Source organism: Empidonax traillii, unplaced genomic scaffold (assembly GCF_003031625.1).
Source record: "Empidonax traillii isolate 1590-97213 ecotype Southwest subspecies unplaced genomic scaffold, ASM303162v1 scaffold187:size1931383, whole genome shotgun sequence".
Classification (NCBI taxonomy): Eukaryota; Metazoa; Chordata; class Aves; order Passeriformes; family Tyrannidae; genus Empidonax; species Empidonax traillii.
The window spans coordinates 354,078-378,386 of record NW_020955380.1 but is presented as its reverse complement, the minus strand read 5'-3'; the positions used below and the strand labels follow the sequence as shown (position 1 = coordinate 378,386).

Genomic DNA, 24,309 nt, shown 5'->3' with positions numbered 1-24,309 from the left:
CGTTGCCATAGCGACCGCTCGGACGCCATGGCCGCCATGGCCGCCCCGCTGCCGCCCGCCGAGGCTGAGGCGCTGGTGCGGGCGCTGCAGGGCACCGAGCTGCGGGACACCGGCGGGCAGGGGTGCGGGGACAGGGTCCTGTGAAAGAGGGGCTTTAAATTTCGGGGAGGAGGTCCTCTTGGGGGAGAGGAGGGATTCCAGTTTTGCTCCCCCTGCCCCCCCACAGAGGGTCATGGTGGGGGTAAAGGAGGTTGCCAGAAGGTTTAGAGCAGAGAGGAGGGGTTCTGGTTTTAAGGTGAGCCCAGAGGGTGAGGGTGGGGTGAGGGGAGAGAAGTGGCTGCAGTTCTGGAGCCTTCCTGGAAGGACTGGGGAGGATCGGAGGGTTCAGGAGGAGGAGGGTGAGGAAGGGTCACGGATCTGGAGTGTCCCCAGAGGGTCTGTGTGGGATTGGGGGACAGGATGGGTCATGATTCTGGAGCCTTCCTGAAAGGACTGACAGATTGGGGGGGTCCAGGTAGAGGAGGGCCAGAGTCCCAGATCTAGGGTGTCCCCAGAGGCTCTGTGTGGGAAGGGGTGATGGAGAGGGGTCCCTCTGTCCTGTGGTGTCCCTAGTGAGGGTGTTGCTGGGGACCAGGTGGGAGAGCAGGGCTGCCCCCTGTGGAGCTGCTGCCCCAGGGACTAGAGGCTCAGAGCACAGCAGAGGATTTTGGAGGTTCCCAGAGCAGGTTTCCCTGCACAAGGGACCCTCGGGAGCACAGCAGGGCCCCCAAGCCTGTGGGTGGGGGTCTGTGGCACAGATGTCCTTGCTGGCTGTCCCCCAGATGGCTTCGACAGCACGAATATGTGGAGAAGCTGAATATGCATGGCATCCTGAGCGCCTCTGCTGGCCAGGAGCAGCTCCTCACCGAGCTGCTGGTCACCTACGGCAAGGTGAGCCTCCCCTGGGGGCAGGAGGGATCCCCCAGCTGGGCTTGTCATGTGGGCAATGTGCAATTTTGGAATAAAATACAGAAGAATCCTGTTGTGTCTCTGGAAAAGACATTTGACTGGTGGCATTTGCCAGTTTTGAGGTTTTTTATAAAAAAATAATTAAAGGTCAAGCTGTGGTATTTTTGCTTGCTGGTCTGGTTTCTCTTGGAGGTTGTTTCGGTGTCTTTTGTGCACTGGCCCCGCCCGTTGTGGTTCTCTGCCCTATACCTGAGGTGTCCCAGCCCCAGGATGTGCTGGGTGCACCCCCAGTGTGTGTTTGCCTGGACCTGCCCAGCTCCTCAGGGTCACCTTCCCCCTTTTCAGCCCCGGGTGCCCTGCCCGCTGCTCTGTGGTGAGAATCTGTTGGTTCCTGAGCTGGGTGAATACAGAGGATGCCCCTGGGCCACCTTCCTCCCTGGGATGACTCCACTGTGGCTGACCATTAGCAACAAAACTGGTTCCCCTTGCAGCACTGGTCTGAAAGGCGTTGCTTCCCCATCCCTTCCCTGTCTAGATTCCCGTTCTCATTGGGGAGCTGATCTCTGTGGAGATCTGGAAGCACAAGGTCTTTCCCGTGCTGTGCCGGCTGAAGGACTTCAAGCCAAGGAGCACCTTCCCCATCTACGTGGTGGTGAGTAGAGGGCGGGGTGGGAATGAGCCTGGGAACAGGGTGGGCACAGCAACCCTTAAAAATAAATGTCACCCTGAAGGTGTCAGAGGTGGGGTTTTATATCTCGCCAGGTTGTGGTGGGCAGTGGGACACAGTGGGAAGTGCCTGGTTTCCTAAAGGCCTGAACGGCAACGTGCCTTTGCCCCCAGGAAGGACAGGGACTCGCTCCCAGGGAGGACTGGTTTTGTGGAGAGCTATACCCTTTCTAATCCCACTGAGGGTTTTGCAGGAGCTGCTGGATGCAGCAAAAGCTGCTCCTGGAGGTGGCTGAGCTCGTGGCTCACAGCTCCCAGTGCTGCCCTTGCTCCCAGGTAGCAATACCCCTGGAGTGTTTGCCCCTCTCTCAGCCCTGTCTATCGATGTGTTAGAGTGTCACAGGCATGTTAATGTTAATATGAACTGCATGAACTGGAGTGGTTTTAAAGGTTGCATCACTTGTATTTTTTCTCTTGGACTAGTTTTTTTGGCCACAACAACACAAGTAGGTTCTTAGAAAAGCTCTTTTAGCTGTCGCAGTGCCTGTGTCCTCAGTGCTGCTCCGCTGTTATCTCACTCTTGCCATTCTCCTCCCACAGCTGCACCATGAAGCCTCCATCATTAACCTCTTGGAGACGGTGTTTTTTTACAAGGTAAGAGGCAGGTTCAGCTTTCCTCAGTGGAAAGTCCCTTGAGGGGTGGAAGGCTATGGCTGTGTGGACTGGCCCTGCGTGCAACTCATGTCGTTGTGAAGGAGATCTGTGAGTCGGCAGAGGACAGCATTCTGGATTTAATCGATTACTGCCACCGAAAGCTGACCTTGCTCGCGGCCCGGAGCGCCAACGGACAGGCTGTGGAGCTGCATGCCCAGGACCTGGCCAGCCCCTCGTCCGTGCAGGTGAGGAGGAACTCCTGGAGCAAGCTGGGGACGTGTGGTGGAGAATATGGGCAGCCTGCAGAGGCACAGGGGAGCCTTCCCATGGAGAACCCCTTGGCTGTGATCCTGGTGAGTCCCACCCATCTCCCAGGGTGTCTGCTGGTGTTCCTCTGTTGCCAGCAGCTCCACCCTGCAGCCAGGCTTCTGCCCTCTTTGGTGACAGTGACAGCCTGAGGCTTCCTGCGGGATGCACTCGGAGCTCCGGGGCGGGACACGCTGGAAAGTTGAGAGGCAAAATATTCAAGTGCAAGGGTTTGGCCGTTTACCATTGCTCCTGGAAGCTGTGGGGGTGTCTGTCCTTGGAGCTTGGGAAGCCATCCTGCGTCAGGCTACTGCTGGAGTTAAATAGGAGAGGCTTCACCTACAATTAGGAATTGTCCTAATGTGTTTCCCCCAGCTTCTTTGGCTCCCAGAGAAATTCCTCCTCTGTGCTGGTTTGGGCCAGCTTGAGCCCAGAGCTGTGCCCGGTCGGGTGTTACCAGGCTGCCACACACACCTTCCCGGAGTGGGAGATCTCTTTGCCTCTGGTTCTTCTCAGCACCTGAAATTGCACACCGGGAGTGTCTGGAGGAGCAGGGTTAAAGGGAGAGCCTGTACCTCCCTGTGCCTCTATCCTTTGGCTTGTTGCCCAAGCACAAGTTCCTCTTCCAGAAAAGGGAAGGAAGTGGAGGGCTCCAGAGCACAATAGGGATGTTTTCCAGGAAATGTTTTCCCAGCTGGGGAGGGGAAGGGGCTGTCTCTGTTAGTGCTTTGACATGACTGAAGTTGAAAACCCAGACCTTTTTGAGCCAATAGGGTTCTCAGAACCACTCATCTCCCAAGGAGCCTGGTTTCCTCTGATTCATTCCAGCCTCTCCTGACTCTGTGTGCAATAACCCCTATGAAAAAGCTGTTCCTGCCCTCTCCTGTGTTGTGGAGCCTCTTGTCCTTTGTAACTGTGTACAGTAACCCCTGTTCTGCTGTGCCCCAGAAGCACAGGCAAAAGATGGTCCCTGCCTCAAGGTAGCAGAGATGAGGTCTGGATAACAGGAGGAGCTGTAGGAAAAAAACTCACTGGGGCAATTTGAAGAGGGAGGAAGAGCCCATAAGGCTTTCTTAGTAATGTGTGAGGCACCAGTACAGGGAACACAGAGCTGCTTACCACAGAAATCTGGAAGGGAACTGCTGCAGTGGCACTTTGGAGAAATACAAGATGCTGAGGTCAGTGCTCTGCACACAGAAGTGTGAGCTGCTGAGCATCTGGGGCTGGAGAAAAGCTCTGCCTGGGCCAGGGAGAACTTGGCCCTGCTGAGCATAGCCATCCTCGTGGTCTCGAAAGAGGCTGAGTCAGAGGGTGGTCAGGCTGTTAGCCTGAGCATGTGGAGGAGAGCAGGGTGTCCAGTGCAGCCTGGGAAGGGAAAGAGGCTGGGTGGCTGGAGAGTATGGCAGAACTGCAGTCTGGGATAACCACAGGCAGATATTCTAGCTGGAGGGGAGAGGCAGATGCAGGAGGGGTGGATGTAGGGCTGCAGCTGCACCGGGGTCAAGTTTCTCTCTCCTCCTCCTCTGGTTCCTCTGCAGTTTCCTCTTCCCTCAACCCTCACAGGTTTCTGCAGGGCCGTGGGCCACAAGATGGTCCCCAAAGGGGAATAGAGGAGCAGTTTGGGACCAGCCTCTTTCAGGGGATGTTCCTGTGCATTAGCACTGCTGCTGGGAGTCACTCATGACCTGTTAGGGAGATGAGGGATGAGCAACAGTGGGTTGTGAGCACTTCTGTGGCTGCCCTGGCCAACAGGCAGGGAAATGAGAATGAGAAGCAGCTTGTGTTGAAGGGCTCTGTTTTTCTCCCCAGTCTGTGGTTACCACTGCACAGTCAACAGCTCCTGGGAAATGGGGCCTGAAATCCCAAGGCTGTGCTTGTCCCTCCACAGGAGCTGCAGAAGCAGGCAGAGACAATGGAGTTTGAGATTTCCCTGAAGGCCCTGTCTGTGCTGCGCTTCATCACCGACCAGGTGGAGAGGTGGGTGCCCAGGGGCAGCAGAGGACATGTGCTGAGCTCTCTGGAGGAGATTCCCATGAGGTCACAGCGGGTGCCTGGACCCCGTTCAGCAGCTGGCTGTATCCACAGTGGCAGTGGCACTGTGCCCTGGGAGGAAAACACAGCAGCACTCCACCCTGCTCCGCGATACTCCTGGGGAACCCAGAGCATTTCTTTTTTTCCCCACCTCTCCCAGTTGCCTCAGGGAGCATTTGTAGATACAAATCCTGGCATTACTGTGTGAGTGCCATTTCACCCTTTCTGTCATGTCTCCAGCCTGCCCCTGAGCGCGCTGACACGGATGCTGAACACCCACAACCTGCCCTGCCTCCTCGTCGAGCTGGTGGAGCATTGCCCCTGGAGCTGCTGGGATGCAGGTACGGATTGTGCCCTGTGATTCCTGTGGCACCATGGTGCTGTCCTGGGGCCTGCATCCACTGAGGGGTCTGAGCCCTTGCAGAGCTGCTCCCCCTCCACCCTCCTCTCCAGCTCCTCGCTAGTGCTCCCTGACTGAAGCGGTTCAGCTCAGGAACAGCTGCAGCACAGCTGGGCTGGGGGCCTGGCAGCGCTCCCAAAAGCTGATCCTCACGTGGGGCTGGGTCTTTTCTGAGTTGATCACAGTTAGGACTGGAGTGTAATATGTCTGTCAGCCCCACGTGCTCCTCTGAGGAGTCTTCTGGACACAGAAAGACCAGAGTGCCAATTCCAGCCTGCCTGCAGCTTTCTGGGACAGCACTAAGAATCAGAGCCAGACATGGGCTCTCCCAGGCAGCAAACCGATTGTCCTGATGCTGCTGGTCCTTGAGCTTCCCTCTTGCCAAAGGCCCCTGATCAGGCTGTGCCCATCAGCCATCGCCTCCTGCACTTCTTCAGCCCCCCAGAGCCTCCCAGCTCCCCCGCTGCCTGCCTCAGAGCAGAGGCCTGGGGCGTGGGAACCCGTGCTCCCCCAGCCCTGCTCCAGGGGATCACAGCACAGGCAGGGGAGGAAGAGCTGCTGGGAGCACATGGCTGTGTGCCTGCTGAGAGCAGCCCAGCTGGATGTGGGAGCTTTCCTCTTTCCTCCGGCCACGAAACACATCCCTTCTCTCTGCCTGTGCACTTGGGGTGTCAGAGGGAGCTTTGATCCTGGGCCCTGAGGGAGGGACTTGAAAGAGACAAGCACAGAGGCATTTCCAGGCTGTGCAGATGCAGGGCCACATCCTGCTCCATCCCCTAAAGCTGCACAGTAGCTGCTGTTTTGTCACTTCTGTTACATTCACGCTACTTCTGGTTTTCCTTGACAGAGGAAACTTGGGATGAGCAGGTATTGGCCATGCTGGTACCCCAAAACGTGCCTCTTCAGCTGCTCTGTTGTTGCAGCAACTGTCTACCAGTCCTCTACACTCCTGGCCAAGTACAGAGGGAGATGTCTCAGGGATCTTTCCACTTCTGCCACAGCCCTATTGTTTTAATACATATTCCTTCTGCTTTTCCTACTCTCTGATATATTACCTCAGTACCAAGTAGGCTGCTATGCTGAGCAAAGGGTGGGGAAACTGAGGCAGGCAGAAGCAGAGGGACTTCCCTGCAGTGAAGTGAGGCAGTGACCACAGGCCAGCCTCCCCAGCTCCCTCTGAGCTGTCTTGCCTCAGGCAGCACTGTGTCTCCCTGCTTCTTCTGTCCCTCAGGCAAGCTCAAGAAGTTTGAGAATGGCACGTGGCATGTGGTGCCCCCTGAAGACCAGGTGAAGATGACCAAACTCGACGGGCAGGTGTGGCTTGCCCTGCTCAACCTCCTGCTCAGCCCTGAGTGTCAGCGCAAATACCGCTTTGATGGCTTTAACAAGAGCCAGCTCCTCAAGGTAGGACCCTGCAGCACAAAGGCCAAGGGCCCTGCAGCAGAGTAGGGCCTTGCCAGCACTGGGCACCTCTGGACTCTCACCCATCCTCACTGTGCACTCCAAGGAGCCAGTGGTGAATAACAGCAGATCTGTCACTGTACCAGCAGCAAGCAAAGCTTGCCTTCCTGGATGCACCTCGTGAGACTCCCATGGTTCACTCTGCCAGTGCTCCACAAATCACTGCTCTTGTCCTGCTGCTTCCCCAGCTCTGACTCCCTTGTCTTGACCTCTCTCCATTCTCTCTTCTCTCTCCTTCATGGCTGCAGCTCCGTGTGTTCCTGACAGATGTCCTCATTGACCAGCTGCCCAACCTGATGGAGATGCAGAGATTTCTGAGCCACCTGGCAGTGACAGAGCCAGCTCCCCCAAAAAAGGATCTCGTCCTGGAGCAGGTATCCTGTGACTCTTCCGTCACCTCTCCAGCTGCTCTGCTTTAAGCCTGATAACTCTCTACCTCTTTCTTCTCCCACTAAACTCTGGAGAGGTGCCCTGGAAAAACAGCCAAGCACCCATTTCATAGTTACACCCTTACTGCCAGCAAAGCTGCCTGTGGGTGACGTGAGAGCCTCGTCCTGCCACTGCAGTGGCCATGCAGTCACATCTAAAGACATAAATGCTGTGGTATAAACAGCTCTCCAGGTCACACAGAGTCCCTGGGATGGTGGCTGCATGGAGCAGACGCAGCCCCTGGCTTGTTTTGACAATTAACTCTTCATTTAACTTTTATCAGTGTTTTCCTGCTGAATTCTGGACTTCCCTGGGTCAGAGCTGCTTGGCGCGCTGTGTATTGAGGGGCAACACAGTCTGCTGATAAAGGCTGGAGTCAAACTGGTCCCAGCTGGTGTCTGGACCTTGGGAATTGGGACCTGATGGTCATCAAACAGCCATGAGGTTCTTGGGTTTTTAATCTGTGCAATGGTAGTCTCTGGAGAAAAGTCTTTCTACTGCCTTCTCGTGAGCTGAGGGGAGAAACTGAGTGTGGGGGCAGATCTGCAAAGAGGCTACTGAGAAGAGCTGGGAGAGCAGAGGCTCTTCCCCACTGCTGGAAGCTCCCACGCCACTTCCTGGAGCAGATGAGTAGGTTGGGCAGTGGCCTTTTGGGCTGTGTGGAGGGGAAGGACACTGTCCCCACATACCTGGCCCATGGCCCGGGAGGAGGGTGACATGCTATGTCAGCGCTGGATGTGGCTGATCCATAGGCACGGCCCAGGCCAGGAGCTGGGCCTGGGGAAGCTGCAGACCAGCAAGCTGAACGGCTGGGGCTGGGGATGGCAGCAGGGTGGAGGTGGACAGGGATCCAGGCCAAGTGCCTCGACTGCCAGCGTGTCAGTGGCACAGCGACAGGCAGCTGCCACGCTGGGGACCCAGTCCAGGCTGCTGCCCTTCCCTGTAGCTCAGCTTTTGTGCTGGTGCTGCTCCTGCTTGTGCCAAGGACCGGGGCTGAGCCCAGGGGGCAGGCAGGAGGAGCCAGCTGGAAGCACAGACATGGACTCCCTGCTCTGCTCAGAAAGTAGTGAACTCACTCCTTGTCTCTGAGCCAAGCTAAGGAAAGGCCTTTTTCCATTTGGCTGCTCCCAGAGCAGCCTCCTCCCCTTCCAGGCCTGGCTATTTTTACTCTGCTGGAGAAGGCAGTGCTGTTTGAAGCAGCATCGTTCTCTCCAGAGGCTGAACTCCCCACGCTGCTCTTAGCTGGCGTGTTTCCTTTTGAACTGGCCAGTCCTTCCCCAAGTGTTCATCTTCAGGGAAGTGACGAGTGGAAAAATCTGCTCAGGCAAACGGCTCCGGAGCACGGGGTTCATGCTGCTGCCAGCATGCAGGGTGCTGAGATCCCAGGGCTTTCTCTTCAGGAGCCCAGGCCTCAGGGCTGAATACTCATTCCCAGTCAGACCCCAGAGGTTTTTCCTTGTTTCACCTGAACGCTTGTTGGCGAGTGGATCCTTCCCCTCCCTGTACCCAAAAGCAGACATTGCCTCTGCTCACCCTCACGAGGGATCCATGCTCCTTGTGCCCAGAGCTGGCTGCTTCCCCCCTAAACATCCCTGAACCACAGCACCTTTGGTCAGACTGCTAGCACCCCTTCCTCCCGCCCTGCCTCTCCCGTCAGGTTCCTGTCATCTGGGACCACATCCTCAAGAAAAACTCGGGGAAGTGGGAGGCCATTGCCAAGCACCAGGTGAAGCACGCCTTCAGCCCCACTGAGGAGGAGCTGAAGCTGCAGGCACGAAGGTGAGGCCCTGGTATGTACACGTGGGGTGCCAGTGGGGCCAGTATCCCCATTAGCAGGGGCTGGAGCTCAGCACTGGGAGGAAAGAGGGGTCTGTGGTGGCAGGGTGCAGTGGGGACAGCTTGCTGCAGGTCAGCAGTTCCCCGTGAGCAGCCTCACCCCTCTCTGCTTGCACAGGTGGGCACAGACCTACAGCCTGGACATGATGGAGGCTCTGGCCCCCGACAAGCCCCGCTGCAGGGTGTGTGGTGTAGAAGCAGCCAAGAGGTGCTCTCGCTGCCGGAATGAGTGGTACTGCACACGGTAAGGGAGCCCTGCCACCCCCCGTGTCCTCTCAGTCCCCTGAGCCCCCCCCGCAGCCCTTCAGTGCTCCCCAGAGACCTCACCAGAGGATACTGAGGAAGGGCCAGGGCAAGCCAGGGGTCCCACCCCTGCTCAGCACCTCTGGCTCTCCTCTGGCCACATACCTCTCCAAATCTTGTGGGAGGCTGATGTGCTGGCCTGCTGGTGCAGGAGGTGCTGGTGAGTGTTGTGTTGCAGCTGCGAGGTGCTGAGCTGCCTCTGCCCACAGTGGCAGCAGTGACGGGTTGGGTTTTCCGTGGTGTCACTGTCTTTTTCCCCTGCATCTTGGTGTGGCAGGGGTGGGGAGGAAAGCACCCATGACCCCGTGGGTGCAAGTGACAGGCTGGGATGTGGCAGCTGGGATGGTGGCAGCAAGTTAAATCTTCTCTGGTCCTGAACCATCTGGCAAGGTCTGGCGCTAAAGCGCCTTAGCGCCTGGAACTGGGGGCCACATCCATCTCCCTCGGGCTAATGCTGGGCCATGCCAGCTCCCCTCCAGTGCCCAGGGGACTGTGGTGCTGAGGTTTGTCCTTGTTACTCCTTCACTCCCAGCACATGGTTCCACTGCCCCTGACAGCAGCTTTACCCTCCGCAGGGCCTGCCAGGTCCAGCACTGGCAGAAGCACAAGCCTGCCTGCAACCTGATGGCTGAGGTGCCAAGGAGTGTTGTGGATGACCTGTAAGAGAAGGGGTGTCTGGCATCTGGCCCACAGCTCAGCAAGGCTGAGGTTCCCCAGTGTGCAGCCCAGGAGCTGGAGAGAAGCTGGCAAAGGCCCCTTCTGCCTGCTCCCAGCCCCAGGCAGCACTGGCTGGACTTGGCCTCTCCTTTCCCACTACCCCACCATGCTGCCTTCTCCAATAAACCCCCTTGTGCAACCCTCAGTTGCTTGGCTCCTGCTTTTTCTTCTCCTAGCTGAAGATGCTAAACTGTGTCCTCGCCTCCCTTGCACCCAGGGAGAGGCATATGTGTCCATTTTCCCCTCTGCAGCAACAGAAATCCCAGAGAACCTGAAAAAGCCTGTAAGGATGTGGTTACTAGAAGGACCAAGCCCTCTGCATCTGGGGAGGGAAAGGGGCAAGAAGGCCTCCCACCGCCTCTTACTGTCGTTAGAGCAGTGTGGGGAGCAGAGGATGTGGTTTGCTCAGGCACCTTATTGTGAGTTTCTCGGGTGTTCCTCATCTGCCACCTCGCAGGGACGATTCCCCCCCTTTCCTCTCTGTTGATGTGGTGTTAGCACTGAGGGCTTGGCCCCCTGCCCACCAGCATCACCAATAACCAGGGTTTACTGGTGAGTCTGTACCTGGGGTGCATCCTCACCTCTCGTTGCCAAAGGGCTGCAGCCTTGGTCTGAGCACAGCTGGAAAAGGTTGGTGAGGCCATGTCCTTTTGTAATGGAGTACCTGAGACTCCCTGACACCCCAAAATAGGCTTTGCAGCAGCACTGCTGCTGCAGGACCCACGACAGCAGGCAGGAAACTGCCTCGGTCCAGCTGCAGCCCCGACTGAGCAGCCCAAGCTCGGAGCATGGAGTAAACTCACACCAAACCCAGGCTGCACGTCCAGGGCTGCAGCCAGCTCGAGCGTGTCCAAGGCTCTCTTGCTGCTTCTCACTCTCCGCCAGAGGTGCCTTGAGCCCCTTCCCCGCTGGGAACTGAGGTAGAAAGTGCAGCTTGTCTCGGTCCTGGGAGAGGTGGTGGAGAGAGCGGGGCTGCTGGAGCGGGCCCCCGCCTTCCTCGGCGGCGGCTCCGGGAGCCTCATCCCCGCCTCCAGCCCGCCCCGCCGGCCTCGCCGGGACCGGTGTTGGCCAGCGGGACCCCGGGCACTTCACCATCTCCCCTTCTCCTGCCTCAGTTTCCCTCGCGCTACCCGGACAGGGCGGCTCCTCCCGGTCCCCGCCCCGGCCCCGACCCCGGTGGCGGCCCCCGCCCCGCCACCGCTCAGCGCCCGCGGCCGCCGGAGCATGGAACTCATCGAGCTGCGGGAGCTGCAGCCGGAGCCGCGGCCGGGCCGGGGCCGCCTAGAACGGACCAACGCGCTGCGCATCAGCCCGGCCCGCCGGCCCGGCCCCGGAGCGCATCCCGACCCGCGGCTGACGGCCGTCCCGGGCGGCGGGCACCGCTTCGAGCCGCGGCGCCGCGGGCTGCACACCTGGTGCGATCTCTGCGGGGACTTCATCTGGGGCGGCGGCAGGAAGAGCCTCCAGTGCCGCTGTGAGTACCGCGCCGCTCCCCGGGCCCCCCCGCACCCCTGCCAGCCGGCATCCTGCCCCCGAGCACCGGGCATCCCGGCACCTGGCACCCCCGCCATCGGGCATCCTGGCATCTGGCATCCCTGCCAGGCACCGGGCATCCCATCACTCTGCTTCCTCGGCACTGGAGGACCCCACCGAGCACCGGATAGCCCGCCTCTGGGCACCCTCAGCACCGGGGACCTCTTTCACCGGGCATCCCACCATCAGGCCCCCCTACAGGGCACTGGGCATCCTGGTAGTCGGCACCCCCCTCGAGCACCTCGTGTCCCACCACTGGCCACAGATTTCCTGGCACTGGGAATCCCACCACCAGGCAACCTCACCACCAGGCACTCCCAGTGGCCACAAGGCATCCTGCCATAGGGTACCCCACCAGTCACTGGACATCCTCAGGAGGCACTGAGCATCCTGGTAGTGGGCACCAGGTGAACACCAGGTGCCCCATCACTAGGCACAGATATCCTGGCACCAAGCACCCACATCGGGCACTGAACATCCCAGCACTGGGCACCTGCACAGGCACCTCGATACCAATTACTCCCACCAGGCATCCTGATGCCAGGCACTTCCACTGAGTTGGGCATCACAATACTGGGCACCTGCACCAGGCACTGGGCAACCCCATTCAGAATGCCCTCACCAGGCACCCCACATCCCTGTACTGGGCACCTGGTATTCCAGCACTGGGCATCCTCACTGGCCACTGGGCATCCCAGTACTGAGCACACCACACTGGTACCCATACTGGGCATCCTAGTACTGGGCATCCTGGTACCAGGCACTAAGCATCCTACACTGGCCAGCTCAGCAGGGAGCACAGGCACCACAGGACCAGCCAGCACATGGCACAGCACCGTGTCCCACATGGGTGCTACCTCTGGGTCCCTGGGCACTGCAGGGGCAGGCAGCTGGTACCACTACTGGCACTGTGTGCCAGCCCTTGTCCCACCATGCACCAGTGCCCTGACCCTGACACCCAGGCTACCCGTAGTGGTGACACTGGTCCTATCCCTGTTGCCAGATTGCAGCTTCACCTGCCACTACCGGTGCCGGGCCCTCGTGCGGCTGGACTGCAGTGGCCCCCCAGGCACCAGCGATGAGGACGATGGCAACGAGCTGGAGAAGGACACCAATGTGGTAAGGCCTGGGCCTGTCTCTGAGGGAGAGGGTGGGCAGGGGGTGGCCAACCTTGGAGGCTGCCCAGGGTTGTAGGGGGGCTATGCCAGGCTGTGCCATGTGAGGCCGTGGCACAGCTGTGCTGAGCCTTGCTGGATTTTGGTGTGCCATGCTGGGCTGTGCCATGCCAGGCTGTGACAAGCCTTGCTGGATTGAGCTGGGCTTTGCTGGGCTGTGTGAGTCTGTGTCATGCCGGGCTGTGCCAAGGCTTTCACGGCTGTGCTGGGCTGTGTGAAGCCGTGCCGAGCTGAGCTGTGCCATGCCGGGTGTGCTGTGCCCGCGCCGTGCCCGTGCCGCGCTGCCCGCTCCGCACCGAGCCCATCCGAGCCGGGGCACAGCCGTGTCCGGGCGGGCGCGGGTGAAGTCACCGCCGGAAGCGGGGCCGCCGCACCGCCCCCGGCCCGCGTCAGCCCCAGGGCCGGGGCGGGGCACGCCTGGGACCGCGCTGAGCCAGGAGCGGGGCAGAACGCGAGGGACGGCGCGCTGAGCCGAGCCGGGACCGCGATAGGGACCGGGCTGAGCCGAGCCGGGACCGCGATAGGGACCGGGCGGAACTGAGCCGGGACAGGAGAACGATAGAGACCGAGCTGAGCCGAGCCGGGACTGAGACTGGGGTCGGGCGGAGTTGAGCCGGGACCGAGACCCGGGAGCGGGCGGAGCCGAGCCGCGATAGGGACCGGGAGCGGACCGAGCCGAGCCGAGCCAAGGGCCGGGCTGAGCGGAGCCGGGCCCAGGAGCGGGAGCGGGCTGAGCCGAGCCGGGAGCGGACCGAGCCGGGCCCCAGCCCGGGGGCCGGCCGGGCTGGCGCGGGGCCGGGTGTGCCCGTGTGCCCGCCGGCCTGGCGGGGCCGCGGGCCGGCCGGCCCGAGCCGTGCCCTCCGCCAGCGCCGCCGGGACCGGGGCCGTGCCCGGGACCGGGGCGGGGGGCAGCGGGGCCGGGGGCTGCGGGGCGGCGGCGTTGGCCCTGCGGCGGGGCGGCGCGGGGGGCACGGGGGGCAGCACGGCCAGCAGCGGCTACTGCAGCCAGGAGGACTCCGACTCCGAGCCCGAGCTCTTCTACACCGCCCGCACCTCCCTCGGTCGCCGCCCGCGCCGCCGCCAGGTCGGTCCGGGGTCGTGACGTCATGGGGGGACACGGGTGACATCATCGAGGCCTCGGGGCTGGGTGCTGGGGAGCAGGCGAGAGTGGGCTTGGTGCGTGGAGAACACACGGGATGTGGGTAGTCCTGTCTGGGAAGTGAGTGTGGGTCTGCTATGGGGTGTGCACGGGCGTGAGCATCACCCTGCTGGAGGGTGAGCAAGAGTGGCCACGAGTGTGGCCATGCCATGGGACACGGTGGCCCTGTCCAGGTGGATGTGGGGTGAGCGAGACACCGTGGGGTCAGTGGGGTTTTGCTGTCTGGCACAGCCACCCCAAAGTCCTCCAGCCTGGAGTTGCTCCTAGAGAGGGCAAAGGAAAGCATTTGGGGGTGCCAGGGTGAGCCCCCCAGGTAGCCTCACAGCTGTCCGCATCCTGCAGGGACTCCCGCAGGGTCCGGCAGTGCCTGCATGCTGTAGGGTGGCTGTCAGGGCTGGGAGCCCCTTAGTGCCGTGGGGACTCGTGCAACACTGTGTGGCAGCTCCGCAGCCCCACGTAAACACTCATTAGTGGGTGCGGGTGGCAGGGACGCCGAGGCGGGACGCCTGAGTCCCCCTTGTGTGGGGCCAGCACTTTGAAGTGGGGTGCCGGCGGCATGGGCGGGCTGCACCCCCGGCCCGGCCCTCCTGCCTCGAATCCCAGGGCGTCCCCGCGGGCTCCCAGCCTGCCCAGACGCCCTGGTGCCGGGCTGGCGGCTGCCAGCGCTCTGCCTTGGGGACGCCTCTCTGATCTGGGGTGCCGGGAAGGGACACTCAGCCCCGGGTGTACCCGCAGCCGAGTTCACCCACCTCTGCAGTCCCAGGGAAGAGGGCTGGGGGGACGGCCGGTGCCGGTGTCCCCAGAGCAGGGCTGGGGCCGCGGTGAGCTCAGCTGTGCTTCCCCGGCACAGCCCAGCTCAGCGCCAGGCGGGCTGATGCAACCCCGCGCAACCGCCCGCGCGTGTTTCAGTCGGTGCTGCGGGATGGGCCGGGGGCCGGCGGGATAACCGGGGTAGGCGGGGAGCTCACCCCCGCCGGCAGTGCTGCTCAGCCCCGCTGCTGTCACACAGGATGAGCCCAGCGAGTGGGAGAAGACAGAGCTGGACCAGACGCAGGTGGAGCAGCGGATCAAGGAGTACAACAGCCAGATCAACAGCAACCTCTTCATGAGCCTGGTATGGGGCCAGCGCGGGGCCGGGCGGGGAAGGCGTGGTGCCTTGCTCTGTTCCCACTCACCCCCCCACTGGTGTCTCGCAGAACAAGGACGGCTCCTACACCGGCTTCATCAAGGTGCAGCTGAAGCTGGTGCGCCCTGTCTCGGTGCCGGCCACCAAGAAGGGTCCCGCCCTGCAGGCGGGGCGGCCGCACACCCAGGGCGTGAAGCGCCGCACGTCCTTCTACCTGCCCAAGGGCACCGTGAAGCACCTGCACATCCTGTCGCACACCCGCGCCAGCGAGGTCATCGACGCCCTCCTCCGCAAGTTCACCGTCGTCGACAATCCCCGCAAGTTCGCTCTCTTCGAGAGGTCTGAGAAGGATGAGCAAGGTAGTGCCCTTGACAAGCAAGGTGGCTCTGTCCCCACAGCGGTGGCTGCGTCCCCATAGTGGCAGTTTCCCCTGTGGTGACAGTGTCCCCAGAATGATGGTGTCTCTCGTGGTGGCAGCATCCCCAAGGCAGTGGTGTTCCCATAGTGGTGGTGGTATTCTCCATGGTGGCAGTATCATGGCAGCAGTGTCGTCCCTGACAGTGGTGTCCCCATAGTGGCAGCTTTGCCTGGGTAGCAGCATCTCTGCTGGCAGCATCCCTGTAGCAGTGGTATCCCCGCTTGTCCCCCCCATGGCAGCAGAGTCCCCTATGTCAGTAGTTTACTCTGTGGTGTTGGTATCCCTGTGGTGGCAGCATCCTCATGGTGGCAGCATCCCTGCAGCAATGGTATCCCCCCCTTAGGTGGCAGTGTCCCTTGTCACCATGGGTGTGTCCCCCCTGGCAGCAGAGTCTGCCGTGGAAGTGGTGTTCCCAGTGGTAGTGTTGTCCCTGAGAGGGTTATGTCCCCATGGTGGCACTGTACCCCTGGCGTTGTCCCCGCTGTGACCCGTGGCCACCCTTTCAGTGTACCTGCGGAAGCTGGGTGACGACGAGCAGCCCCTGCGGCTGCGGCTGCTGGCTGGCCCCAGTGAGAAAGTGCTGAGCTTCGTCCTGAAGGAGAACGAGACCGGAGAGGTGAACGTGAGTGCGGGGGGACGGGGAGGGGGGCTGGCACCCGCACCCCTGGGGGGGGGCGGCCGCGGGGGGAACGCGGCAGGTCCCCGTCGCGATGGGAGCCCTTGTGCCCGCAGTGGGACGCCTTCACGCTGCCGGAGCTGCACAACTTCCTGCGCATCCTGCAGCGGGAGGAGGAGGAGCACGTGCGGCGGCTGCGGCACCGCTACGCCCGCTGCCGCCAGAAGATGCAGGAGGCGCTGGCCACGCGCACGCCGGGGTGACCGCGACACCCGCGACCGAGGCCAGCCAGTGCACCGGGACTCTCGTCCGCCGGCGGGTGGGGGCACCGGGGAGGGGGGTGGAACGGGGCACCGCGGACCCGGCGGGCTGTCACAGCCCCTATGGGGCCGGCCCAGAGAGTGGGAGTGCCTGGAAGGAGCGAGTGTCACCCGGGAGTGGGTGAAACCAGGGGAACGAGTGTCCTGAGGGAGCGAGTGTCACCTGGGGGATTGGATGTCCCCAGGGGAGTGGGTGTTCAGAGGGGAGCGTCACCCAGGAGTGTGTGTCCCCAGAGGAGTGGGTGTCCTGAGGGGAGTGAGTATCCCCTGGGGATTTGAATGTCCCCAGGGGAGTGGGTGTCCTGAAGGGAGCGAGTGTCACCTGGGAGTGTGTGTCCCCAGAGGAGTGGGTGTTCTGGAGGGAATAAGTGTCCCGCGGGGAGTGTGTGTCCCCAAAGGAGTGGGTGTTCTGGAGGGAGCAAGTGCCCCCCGGGGAATGGGTATCCTCAGGGGAGTTGGGTGTCTTTGGGGAACGAATGTCCCTGGATGAGTGATTGTCCCTGTGGGGAAGCAGGGCATCGAGCACCAATAAAGACATCTTGGTGACGAGGCCTGGCCTGCGGTGTGTCTTTGGCTGGGCGGGAAGGGAGGGGACGCGGAGCGCCCCGCGCTGCCAGCGGGCCGTGGGTCCCCGCACGTGGTCCGGGAGCACAGCGGCAGCGGCGGGACTCGAACCCGTGAGCACCGGGGCGGGGAGGAGGGCGCGCCCGCGCCGCCGTCACGTGTGGCGGGCGGCGGAAGTGGCGCAGCGGCGGCGCGGGCGGCGCTCGGTCGGTGTCGCCGGGCGGCTCCGGGCCGGCCCCGTCCCTTCCCCCCCGGCCCCGCTCCCGCCGCTGCCGCCGCCGCCCCCGCCATGGGCGCCAGCGGCTCCAAGTCGCGGGGGCTGTGGCCCTTCGCCTCGCCGGCGGCGGGCGGCGGCGGCCCCGAGGGCCCCGGCGGGCAGCAGGCCCTGGCCCGGGCGCGGGCCGCGCGCGCCGCCACCCCCTTCGTGTTCACACGGCGCGGGTGAGAGCGGGGAGAGGGGGGCGGGGGGCTCTGCTGCTGGGCCGGGACCGCAGCGGGTGGTCGGTACAACCCCCCAGGGCTGGGGAGGCCCGGCCTGCCCAGCCCCCGGCCCGGCTCTCAACCACCCGCCTCCCTCCCCTCTCCTCCCGGCAGCTCCATGTACTACGATGAGGACGGGGACCTTGCTCACGAGTTCTACGAGGAGACAATCGTCACCAAGAACGGGAGGAAGCGCGCCAAGCTGAAGAGGATCCACAAGAACCTGATACCTCAGGTGGGGTGTGGGGGAAGGTGGGGGGCAGCGAGGGTAAAGCGCCACGGTGACAGCTGAAGTCCCGGCTTTGCAGGAAGCTTTTCCCTCGGGGCATCTTGGGAGGGTGGAGGCTTTCTCCTCCCCCCAGTTTCTACCTCAGAGCCATGACTCCCGTGTGTCCTGGCACACACCTATGTCACCTGGTGAGGCTGTGACAGAAGAGGGAGGGTTGGTGGCACCCTCCAGCTGCCCTTTTCGGAGAGAAGCGGTGCCTGAGCCTTTTAGAGCTGCCAGGCTGGGGGGAATAGCTCAGCCTGGTGTGTGTTGTGGGGCACAGTGTGCCAGGCAGCCCTTCATGGCCATGCTAACCCGAGTTGCCAGGCACCTTCCATGAGGTGTGGGGAGCTGTGCTGGCTCAGCCTATGTCATGTCAGTGCAGAGGGCCAGGCCCTGCCTTGGGGAGCAGCAGCCAAAGCCCATCACCCACTGAGTGGGCACATCCCCTCCAGCTGCTCAGTAGTGATGACAGCTTTGTGTTTTGCACCTCAGTGCAAAAGCCTCCTCTTAAAATAAGCAACTGGTGTGACGCTGGGCAGGGGCTGGGACACCAATAGAGGGTCTTGGTTCAGGGGCAGGATAGCCTGTGTGCAGGGAAACTTTCGGGGGCATAAAAAGAGAAAAAGGTGGATCAAACCAGGGCTAGAGAGAGACATTCTGTAGGAGTCTTTCCTAAGTAAGCAGAAAGGCATGGCTCTAGCAAGCTGTGGGATGAGTTGTTGGTGTGCTCTTAGGGGCGGGCAGCCCCCCAACAAGGTGGGACCCCTCTGAACACTGCACAGGCAGTTATGGAGGGAAGGATTTGGTGCTGCTTCCTGGACTGACGTTGTTGCAGAGGCAGCCTCAGGCTGTGGGACTGACTTCTAGTTGATCTGGGTAGAAACTTGTGCAGTTGCAAAGCTTGCTGAGCCAAAGAGAGCAGGTACCAGCGCTGAAGAGCCCTTTGCTAGCCCAGGCTTTGCTCTGGCTCTGTGGTTGCAAGTCCAGCCCTGAGCTCCTTCCCCGCCTTCAACCCCCAGCCCCCCACCTTCCAGTGGCTCCTCCTGGTGCTGTAACAGGAGAAGGCTTGGACGGGCCGTGGGAATGGTGCCTGTGGCTGGTGTGGAGGGAGCGTTCATTCAGCAGCCTCCCCTCCCCTCTGCACAGAAAGCTGCTTTTCTTGTGTGCCAGCTGCCCCGGCTGCGTTCCCTCAGAGAGCTCTTTTCATTCCTTTAAATCCCGTGAATGGAAGGTGCCGGATGAAAAGCCCGGACGGCCGATATCTGCCAGTCACGCACCAGCTGCTGCACGGGCAGTGCCTGGCAGAGCAGCTCCCTCCTTGCTCGCCCTGCCATGTGTGGCAGCCAGCCATGCTGCCCTGGGCTCTCCAGGGATGAGTTCGAAGGGCAGAGTGCCTGTGCTCTGCCTGCTGCTCTTCAGGCCCTATCACGTGTCACAGCTGCTTTTTGGACCCTGGTCCTTGCGGTTCCTGGAGGGCACAACGTCCTCTGTCCTGGGGTGACTGGCAGGACTCAGGCGTGTCATTTGCCAGTCCTTTTCTGATCACCACTCTGACTCTTCTTTCAGGGCATAGTGAAACTAGAGCACCCTCGCATTCACGTGGATTTCCCGGTGATCATCTGCGAGGTGTGAGTCCCAGACATCTCTGCCTGCGGGCAGGAGGCCCTGCCCCACCACTCCCAGCCTCGCCGGCCGGGCTGCACCATGTTCCCACCCGAGGAGGACTCCGGGCGCACGGCAGGACAGTGGCTCTCCCCTCGCCCGGAGGTGAGGCAGGACGGAGCAGGCCCTCGCAGGAGATGGGTGACCTTGTGCAACAACTGCTTAAAAACATCCTCGCTTGAGTCAGAAGACTAAAATACCTTTTGTAGCCTGTAGCCCACGTGTGATGGGTAACTGGAACTGCAAACGAGCTGCTGTGTGTGAGCTGTTAAAAGGAGAGCGAGCCCACACTTCTCACCGTAGAGAACCCCCTGCTTCTCAGGTATGCGGCCCAGGGAGGGCCAGGGCACGGTGACCCGCTGCCCGAGGCCTCTGGGGCCCGCAGGTTAGATGGCCAGTGTTGCAGTGTGTCCCTTGACGTGGGTGTGAGGTGATGCTCCCCTGGATGGGTCCGTTGATGGAGGATGAACAGGGCAGGCTGAGGGGTCTTGAAGCACATCTGGCTGGCTGTTGCATTCCTCTTGGGAAGGGGATGGAGATCAGATGCCTCTCTCCTGGACCTCAGTCTCTTTCCCCTGTAAGTTTCCCTGCTTATGCTGGCTCTGGGAAGGTTAGCTTTGCTGCTGCCTGCTGGAGATCTCTGCAGTCCATAGCCACTGCTGGTGGCAGCAGGGTCCCAGCTCTGCAGCAGACTTGCCTCCCCCATTGGCACGCTGGCTCCTGCTGAGCACCGTCCCTCACCCGCTGCAGGGCCAGGCTGCCAGGCAGTGTCCTCGCCCCCCGCTGCTGTTTGAACTTACCTCCCTGGAGGGTGGACCTTGACTGAGCCAAGCAGGAAAGGAATCCTCTCTCTTCCTTTCCTGTCCCCCGAAACAATCAATTGGTGTACCTGCCCCAGCTTGGAAATCTCCCTGGCGATGTGAACTGTGGTTCCTCCCCATCCCAGCTGGCGGCAGAGGGGAAGCGCAATGCACTTTAAAGGGGGAATTTCTACCCCGCCTTGGAAGGTTCTGCTCTTCTCTCTTCCCTCCTGCACGAGGTCTTGGTGGCACCGAAAAAGCTCTCACTCCTGTGTGTTGCCAGGTGCTGGGGGAAAGGCCTGACCCCAAATGCCCCTTGCCAGCACAAGGAGCCCCTCCTCCCTGCTTGGCTATGCCTGGACCGGGCAGGCAGAGGAGGACCGGCAGCAGGCACAGCTTTAAAGTGGGTCAGAGCCTGCTCCCCACAGCAGCCGGCTCGGCTTTCCTCCTCTTTCGTCCCAGAACTTATTTACTTTCTAAGCACTTCAGACGTTTGCTACCTCGATTTTTAATTTAAGCTGCTGGCACTTGGCTGCCAGCCCCGTCACTGTCTACGTTGGATGTATCCATCGCCGCGTCCGTTGAGAGCCGCCCGGGCGCGGGGCCACATTCCCGGCTTCGGGGAGATAACAGCGGCGTGGCTGTTGCCGTCTTCCTGTCACCACCTCTTCCCTTCACGTCCCTCCACCCGCTGTTCCCATCGGCAGGAGCGAGCACGCAGGGTGAAGTGGATGTGCTGGCTGCCACCAAGCTGGAAAGTGGGAGGGCAGGGCTCATGTACACTGTGATGCTGGGCACTTCTCTCGACATCTTTTGTTCTGCTTGCTTGAAAGAGTCTTGTCTTAAAACAATCCCCCACTGAAGTGTTTCTTATTCACACCACCTGCTCCTGAGTTTCTCCCAGGCTGGAGCTCCCTGGGCAGGGCATCCCCTCAGGCTCTGCAGGAGAGCAGGAGCTGCTGTCCCCAGAAAGAGGAGAGAAAACCACGGTCGCACTGTCTGTGCCGTCTGTGTCCCACTGCTCTCTGAGGGCACAGGAAGCTGCACTTAACCCACTGTGGGTACTGGGGAAGACGAAAGAGGATTGGGGAGGGGGTCAGTGCTGTTTGCCTGTCCCAGTGGGGAGCCCCTCACAGGGCTGTCAGCCGAAAATCTGCTGGGAAGGCAGGGTTGAACACCAGGGGAGGGGGCAGAGACTAAGACTGGCTTAGCAAGGATGCTTTTGTCCTTCCTGACAGGCTGCCTACCCTTCCCCCAGGGCATTAAACATGCTTCCCCGAAAAAACACGCCTTCTCCCACCCCTATACCCCTCTAGTGTCATGGGAGTGGCAGCGAACCTCTGCAGGCTGCCAACAAGCTGCATCCTGCCCCGTTTCTTCCCAGGCTGGTCCCCACAGCAGCCAGCCCCCAGGCCCCCTCCAGCCTTCCTGCAGCAGCAGGGCCTTGGGAGCACCTGGAGGGGTCTTAAAAATGTGAAGGTCACTGTAAATAGTATTTGTGTCCACTGTGGTGTTGGAGCAAGCAAAAAAAAAAAAAAAAAAAGGAAAGTTTTCCTTTTGATTCTTTTTTTTTTTTTAATGATTTCTGTGCGATGTTGTGCTTTCCCGTGTGGATGTGTAGCCGTACTCACTGACACTAGGCTCCTTGCTCCTCTAGCGTGTGGGTAGGACCCATGGGTTTGGGAAATGTACACTATTTACGGTCCTTCCTCCCAGTGCATCTGTCCACTTTTGTTAAATTTCAATAAAATTATTTGTAGAGCCTGCAAGTCCAAGAGCTGCCTTACTGGGGAGGGAGGCTGTGCCCAAGGAGAGTAGGGTTTTGCCACCAGCATTTCGAGCCCCCTGTTTTTGTAGGAGGGGGATGTTTTTGCATATGTGGCTGAACTGGTGGTGAAGGACCCGTGGGTCACAGCCATTTCCAGGTGCTCCAGTTGGCACATGGCACTGGCAGGAGTTGGTGGCTTTGTCAGGCTGTGACTTTACTTGTAGCTGCCATAACATCCTTTAAATATATAACAAAGTCTAATCTGTGTAATTTCCTTGTTCAGCCCCGAGGGTTGGAGCTCAGGACCCTCTCTCCTCCAGTATGGGGAGGGAGGTCTGGAGGTTTGAAGGCAGCCCAGCCTCAGGCTACTCTTGCCGTGGCACTGCCTGAGCCTCGCGGGGGGGTGTAGGATCCGCCTGTCCGCTCCTTCCTCGCCTGTCCTGCCAAATCAGTGTCTCATTAATCACGGGGGCCTGACGACTTCCAGGCCCTGTGCTGGGAAGCCTCCCGTCCTCCGAGCGCTGCCGGCTGTCCGTGGGATGAGTGTGATCTCACTTTGTACCCCATGTCCTGTCCCTGACAGCCCCACAAATGTTTTCCTGTGGCCACCGTCACCTCTCATCATTTCCTCTGCACAAGCCGGCTCGGAAATGAGCCGCTGACGAGAGCTGCAATGAGTGAGTGGTCATTTGTCCTGCCAGCGCTCCGGCTGGCGGGGGGTGAGGCTGCGCAACTTTAGCCTGTTGATCCATAGCAGTCCAGGAGAGATGGATGGATCATGGTGGCTTTGAAGGGTGTGATGGATCATGGTGGCTGTGCAGGGTGTTATGGCTCGGTGAGGTTTCTCGGGGCAGTGGCTGTGGATCTCTGGTTCTGTGAGCATCTCTATGTCTGCTGGGGCCAGCCCAGTGCCCTCCTGCTGCCCGTGGGGCAGGGCCATGCCTGGAGCCCCCAGCCCAAGGGTAGAGGCAGGTGCCGGCATCTCCTCCTGGCTTCCTGGCTGCCCCATCCCCAAGCTGAGCTCCTTATGCACCTTGCCCGGACCTGTCTGGCACAAGCGGATGTGACTCACGCCCCGTTATCTTTGCTCCCATGAGGGAGGGATTCCCATCCTCCCTGCTGCCTGCAAGGAACAGCTCACCTGCTCGGCTCACCCTGGGCACTGCCCACCGCTGCCGCCCTGCACCCTTCTCCTCTCTTGCGCCCATCTGCGAATGACTTAAAATGATCTCATGCTCAGCAGGGTGGATCTGTCCAGCTGCCCCCTCCCAAAATCTAGAGTCTTCTGGAAGCAAGGAGGGAAACCGAATCAGGCAGTGTGGAGCCCCAGTCAGGGGACAACAGTGAGAAACTGCGTCACATTGAGGACTTCCAGCAGTGGAAAGCTGTGACCCTCTGTCCACCCCTCTGCCGGGGGGGCTGGGTACCTTCGCACGAGGAGGATGGAAAATTTTAGGCGTTTCTGCTGCTGGCGAAGGGAGCCTGTTTACTGCCCAGAGGGGAAGGGCAGCGCCTGCAGCGCTGGGACTGCTTGGCTCCCCACAATCTCTCCCAAGTGTTTTGGCAGCCAACGGGCAGCGGCCGACCTTCCCTGCCCCTCTCCCAGCCAGTGCCTGGTGTTGCCCACAGGCTGGGCCGAGCTATGGCATACAGCCTGGACTCGGAGTGGCCGGCCTGGACGCAGTGCCCATCCCTGGCAGTACTGTCACCCTCTCGGTGGGAGCTTCACCACAAAAGCTGGCACCCGAGTGGTGTCACTAACTGGAGCCATCTGCGGGTGCCTGCGGACAGGGCTCGGCAGTGGCGGCACCAGGGGCTGACACCGAACAATGCTGAGCTTGGTGCTCCCGCCCGATCCCTGAGGAGCTGGCGGGCGGCTGGGGAATGTTTCCGTAGATTCAGCCCCGCTTCCTTCCCCCCTCAGCCCCGGCACACCCTCGCTCTCCAGTGCTTCCTCTGCGGGGCACCCCGATGGCCCCCAGCCTGCCGGGGCCAGCCCTGGCCAGAGCAGGCAGAGGACAGGCAGGACACAGGGATTGCCACATGGCTGGTCCCCGAGCCCTGCCTGTCCCGCTGCCCATCTGGGGGGACCTTCTGGAGCCTCAGCAGTGTCCTGGGAAGGAAGGTCCCCCAGCTCTGCTGCTTCCATGGCCTCCTTTGTCCCCTCTGGGCAGGAAACCCACGGGGTCGTGGCTGAGTCAGCAGCACCGATTGCCCCAGCCCTGAACAGGATGTCCTGTCCGGCACGGCACCGCCCCGGGGTCACCACTGTCCTGGGGACACTGCTGTTGTGGGCACACCACTGCTCTGGGGAAACCACTGTTGTGGGGACACCACTGTTGTGGGGACACCGCTATTCCGAGATCACCACTGCCTTGGGGACACCAGCATTCTGAGGTTGCTATCACTTTGGAGTCACCACCATCCTAAGATCACCACCATTTTGGGGACATGATCCCGCTACAGCATCCTGGTGTCACCACCATTCTGGAGTCAGTGTTTTGGGGTGATGTTGATCCTGGGAACACCACCACCCTGAGGTCACCACCGTTCTGGGGTCACCACTGTTTTGGGGACACCATGATCCTGCGGTCATCACCACCGTGGGACCACCACAGTCCTGGTGTTACCAACGTTCTGGGGTCACCACCGTTTTGGAGTGACAA

The 24,309-nt window shown here is 61.1% G+C and overlaps 3 protein-coding genes across 4 annotated transcripts; all 3 read left to right on the top strand.

The window, feature by feature from the left end:
* The first annotated feature begins 5 nt into the window (after positions 1 to 5).
* Positions 6 to 9,893, top strand: ZMYND10 (zinc finger MYND-type containing 10). Of its 2 annotated transcripts, none has more exons than XM_027886412.1 (12): positions 6 to 122; positions 822 to 930; positions 1,484 to 1,600; positions 2,215 to 2,268; positions 2,370 to 2,513; positions 4,463 to 4,551; positions 4,846 to 4,946; positions 6,237 to 6,409; positions 6,715 to 6,840; positions 8,553 to 8,674; positions 8,850 to 8,975; positions 9,610 to 9,893. In XM_027886412.1, exons 1-12 carry the CDS (start codon positions 28 to 30, stop codon positions 9,695 to 9,697), a joined length of 1,344 nt encoding a protein of 447 aa, XP_027742213.1. In that variant the 5' UTR covers positions 6 to 27; the 3' UTR covers positions 9,698 to 9,893. The 2 variants fall into 2 exon arrangements, with proteins under 2 accessions (XP_027742213.1, XP_027742214.1); XM_027886413.1 differs by having other exon boundaries at positions 57 to 75; positions 9,610 to 9,720.
* Positions 9,894 to 10,975: 1,082 nt separating this feature from the next.
* RASSF1 (Ras association domain family member 1) lies at positions 10,976 to 16,539 on the top strand. Its single transcript, XM_027886415.1, has 6 exons — positions 10,976 to 11,225; positions 12,288 to 12,403; positions 14,628 to 14,732; positions 14,815 to 15,103; positions 15,669 to 15,784; positions 15,895 to 16,539. The coding sequence occupies exons 1-6, from the start codon at positions 10,976 to 10,978 to the stop codon at positions 16,039 to 16,041; spliced, it is 1,023 nt and encodes a 340-aa protein (XP_027742216.1). The 3' UTR covers positions 16,042 to 16,539.
* A 396-nt stretch (positions 16,540 to 16,935) lies between these two features.
* TUSC2 (tumor suppressor 2, mitochondrial calcium regulator) lies at positions 16,936 to 21,639 on the top strand. Its single transcript, XM_027886416.1, has 3 exons — positions 16,936 to 17,103; positions 17,257 to 17,377; positions 18,980 to 21,639. The coding sequence occupies exons 1-3, from the start codon at positions 16,952 to 16,954 to the stop codon at positions 19,043 to 19,045; spliced, it is 339 nt and encodes a 112-aa protein (XP_027742217.1). The 5' UTR covers positions 16,936 to 16,951; the 3' UTR covers positions 19,046 to 21,639.
* Positions 21,640 to 24,309: the final 2,670 nt, after the last annotated feature.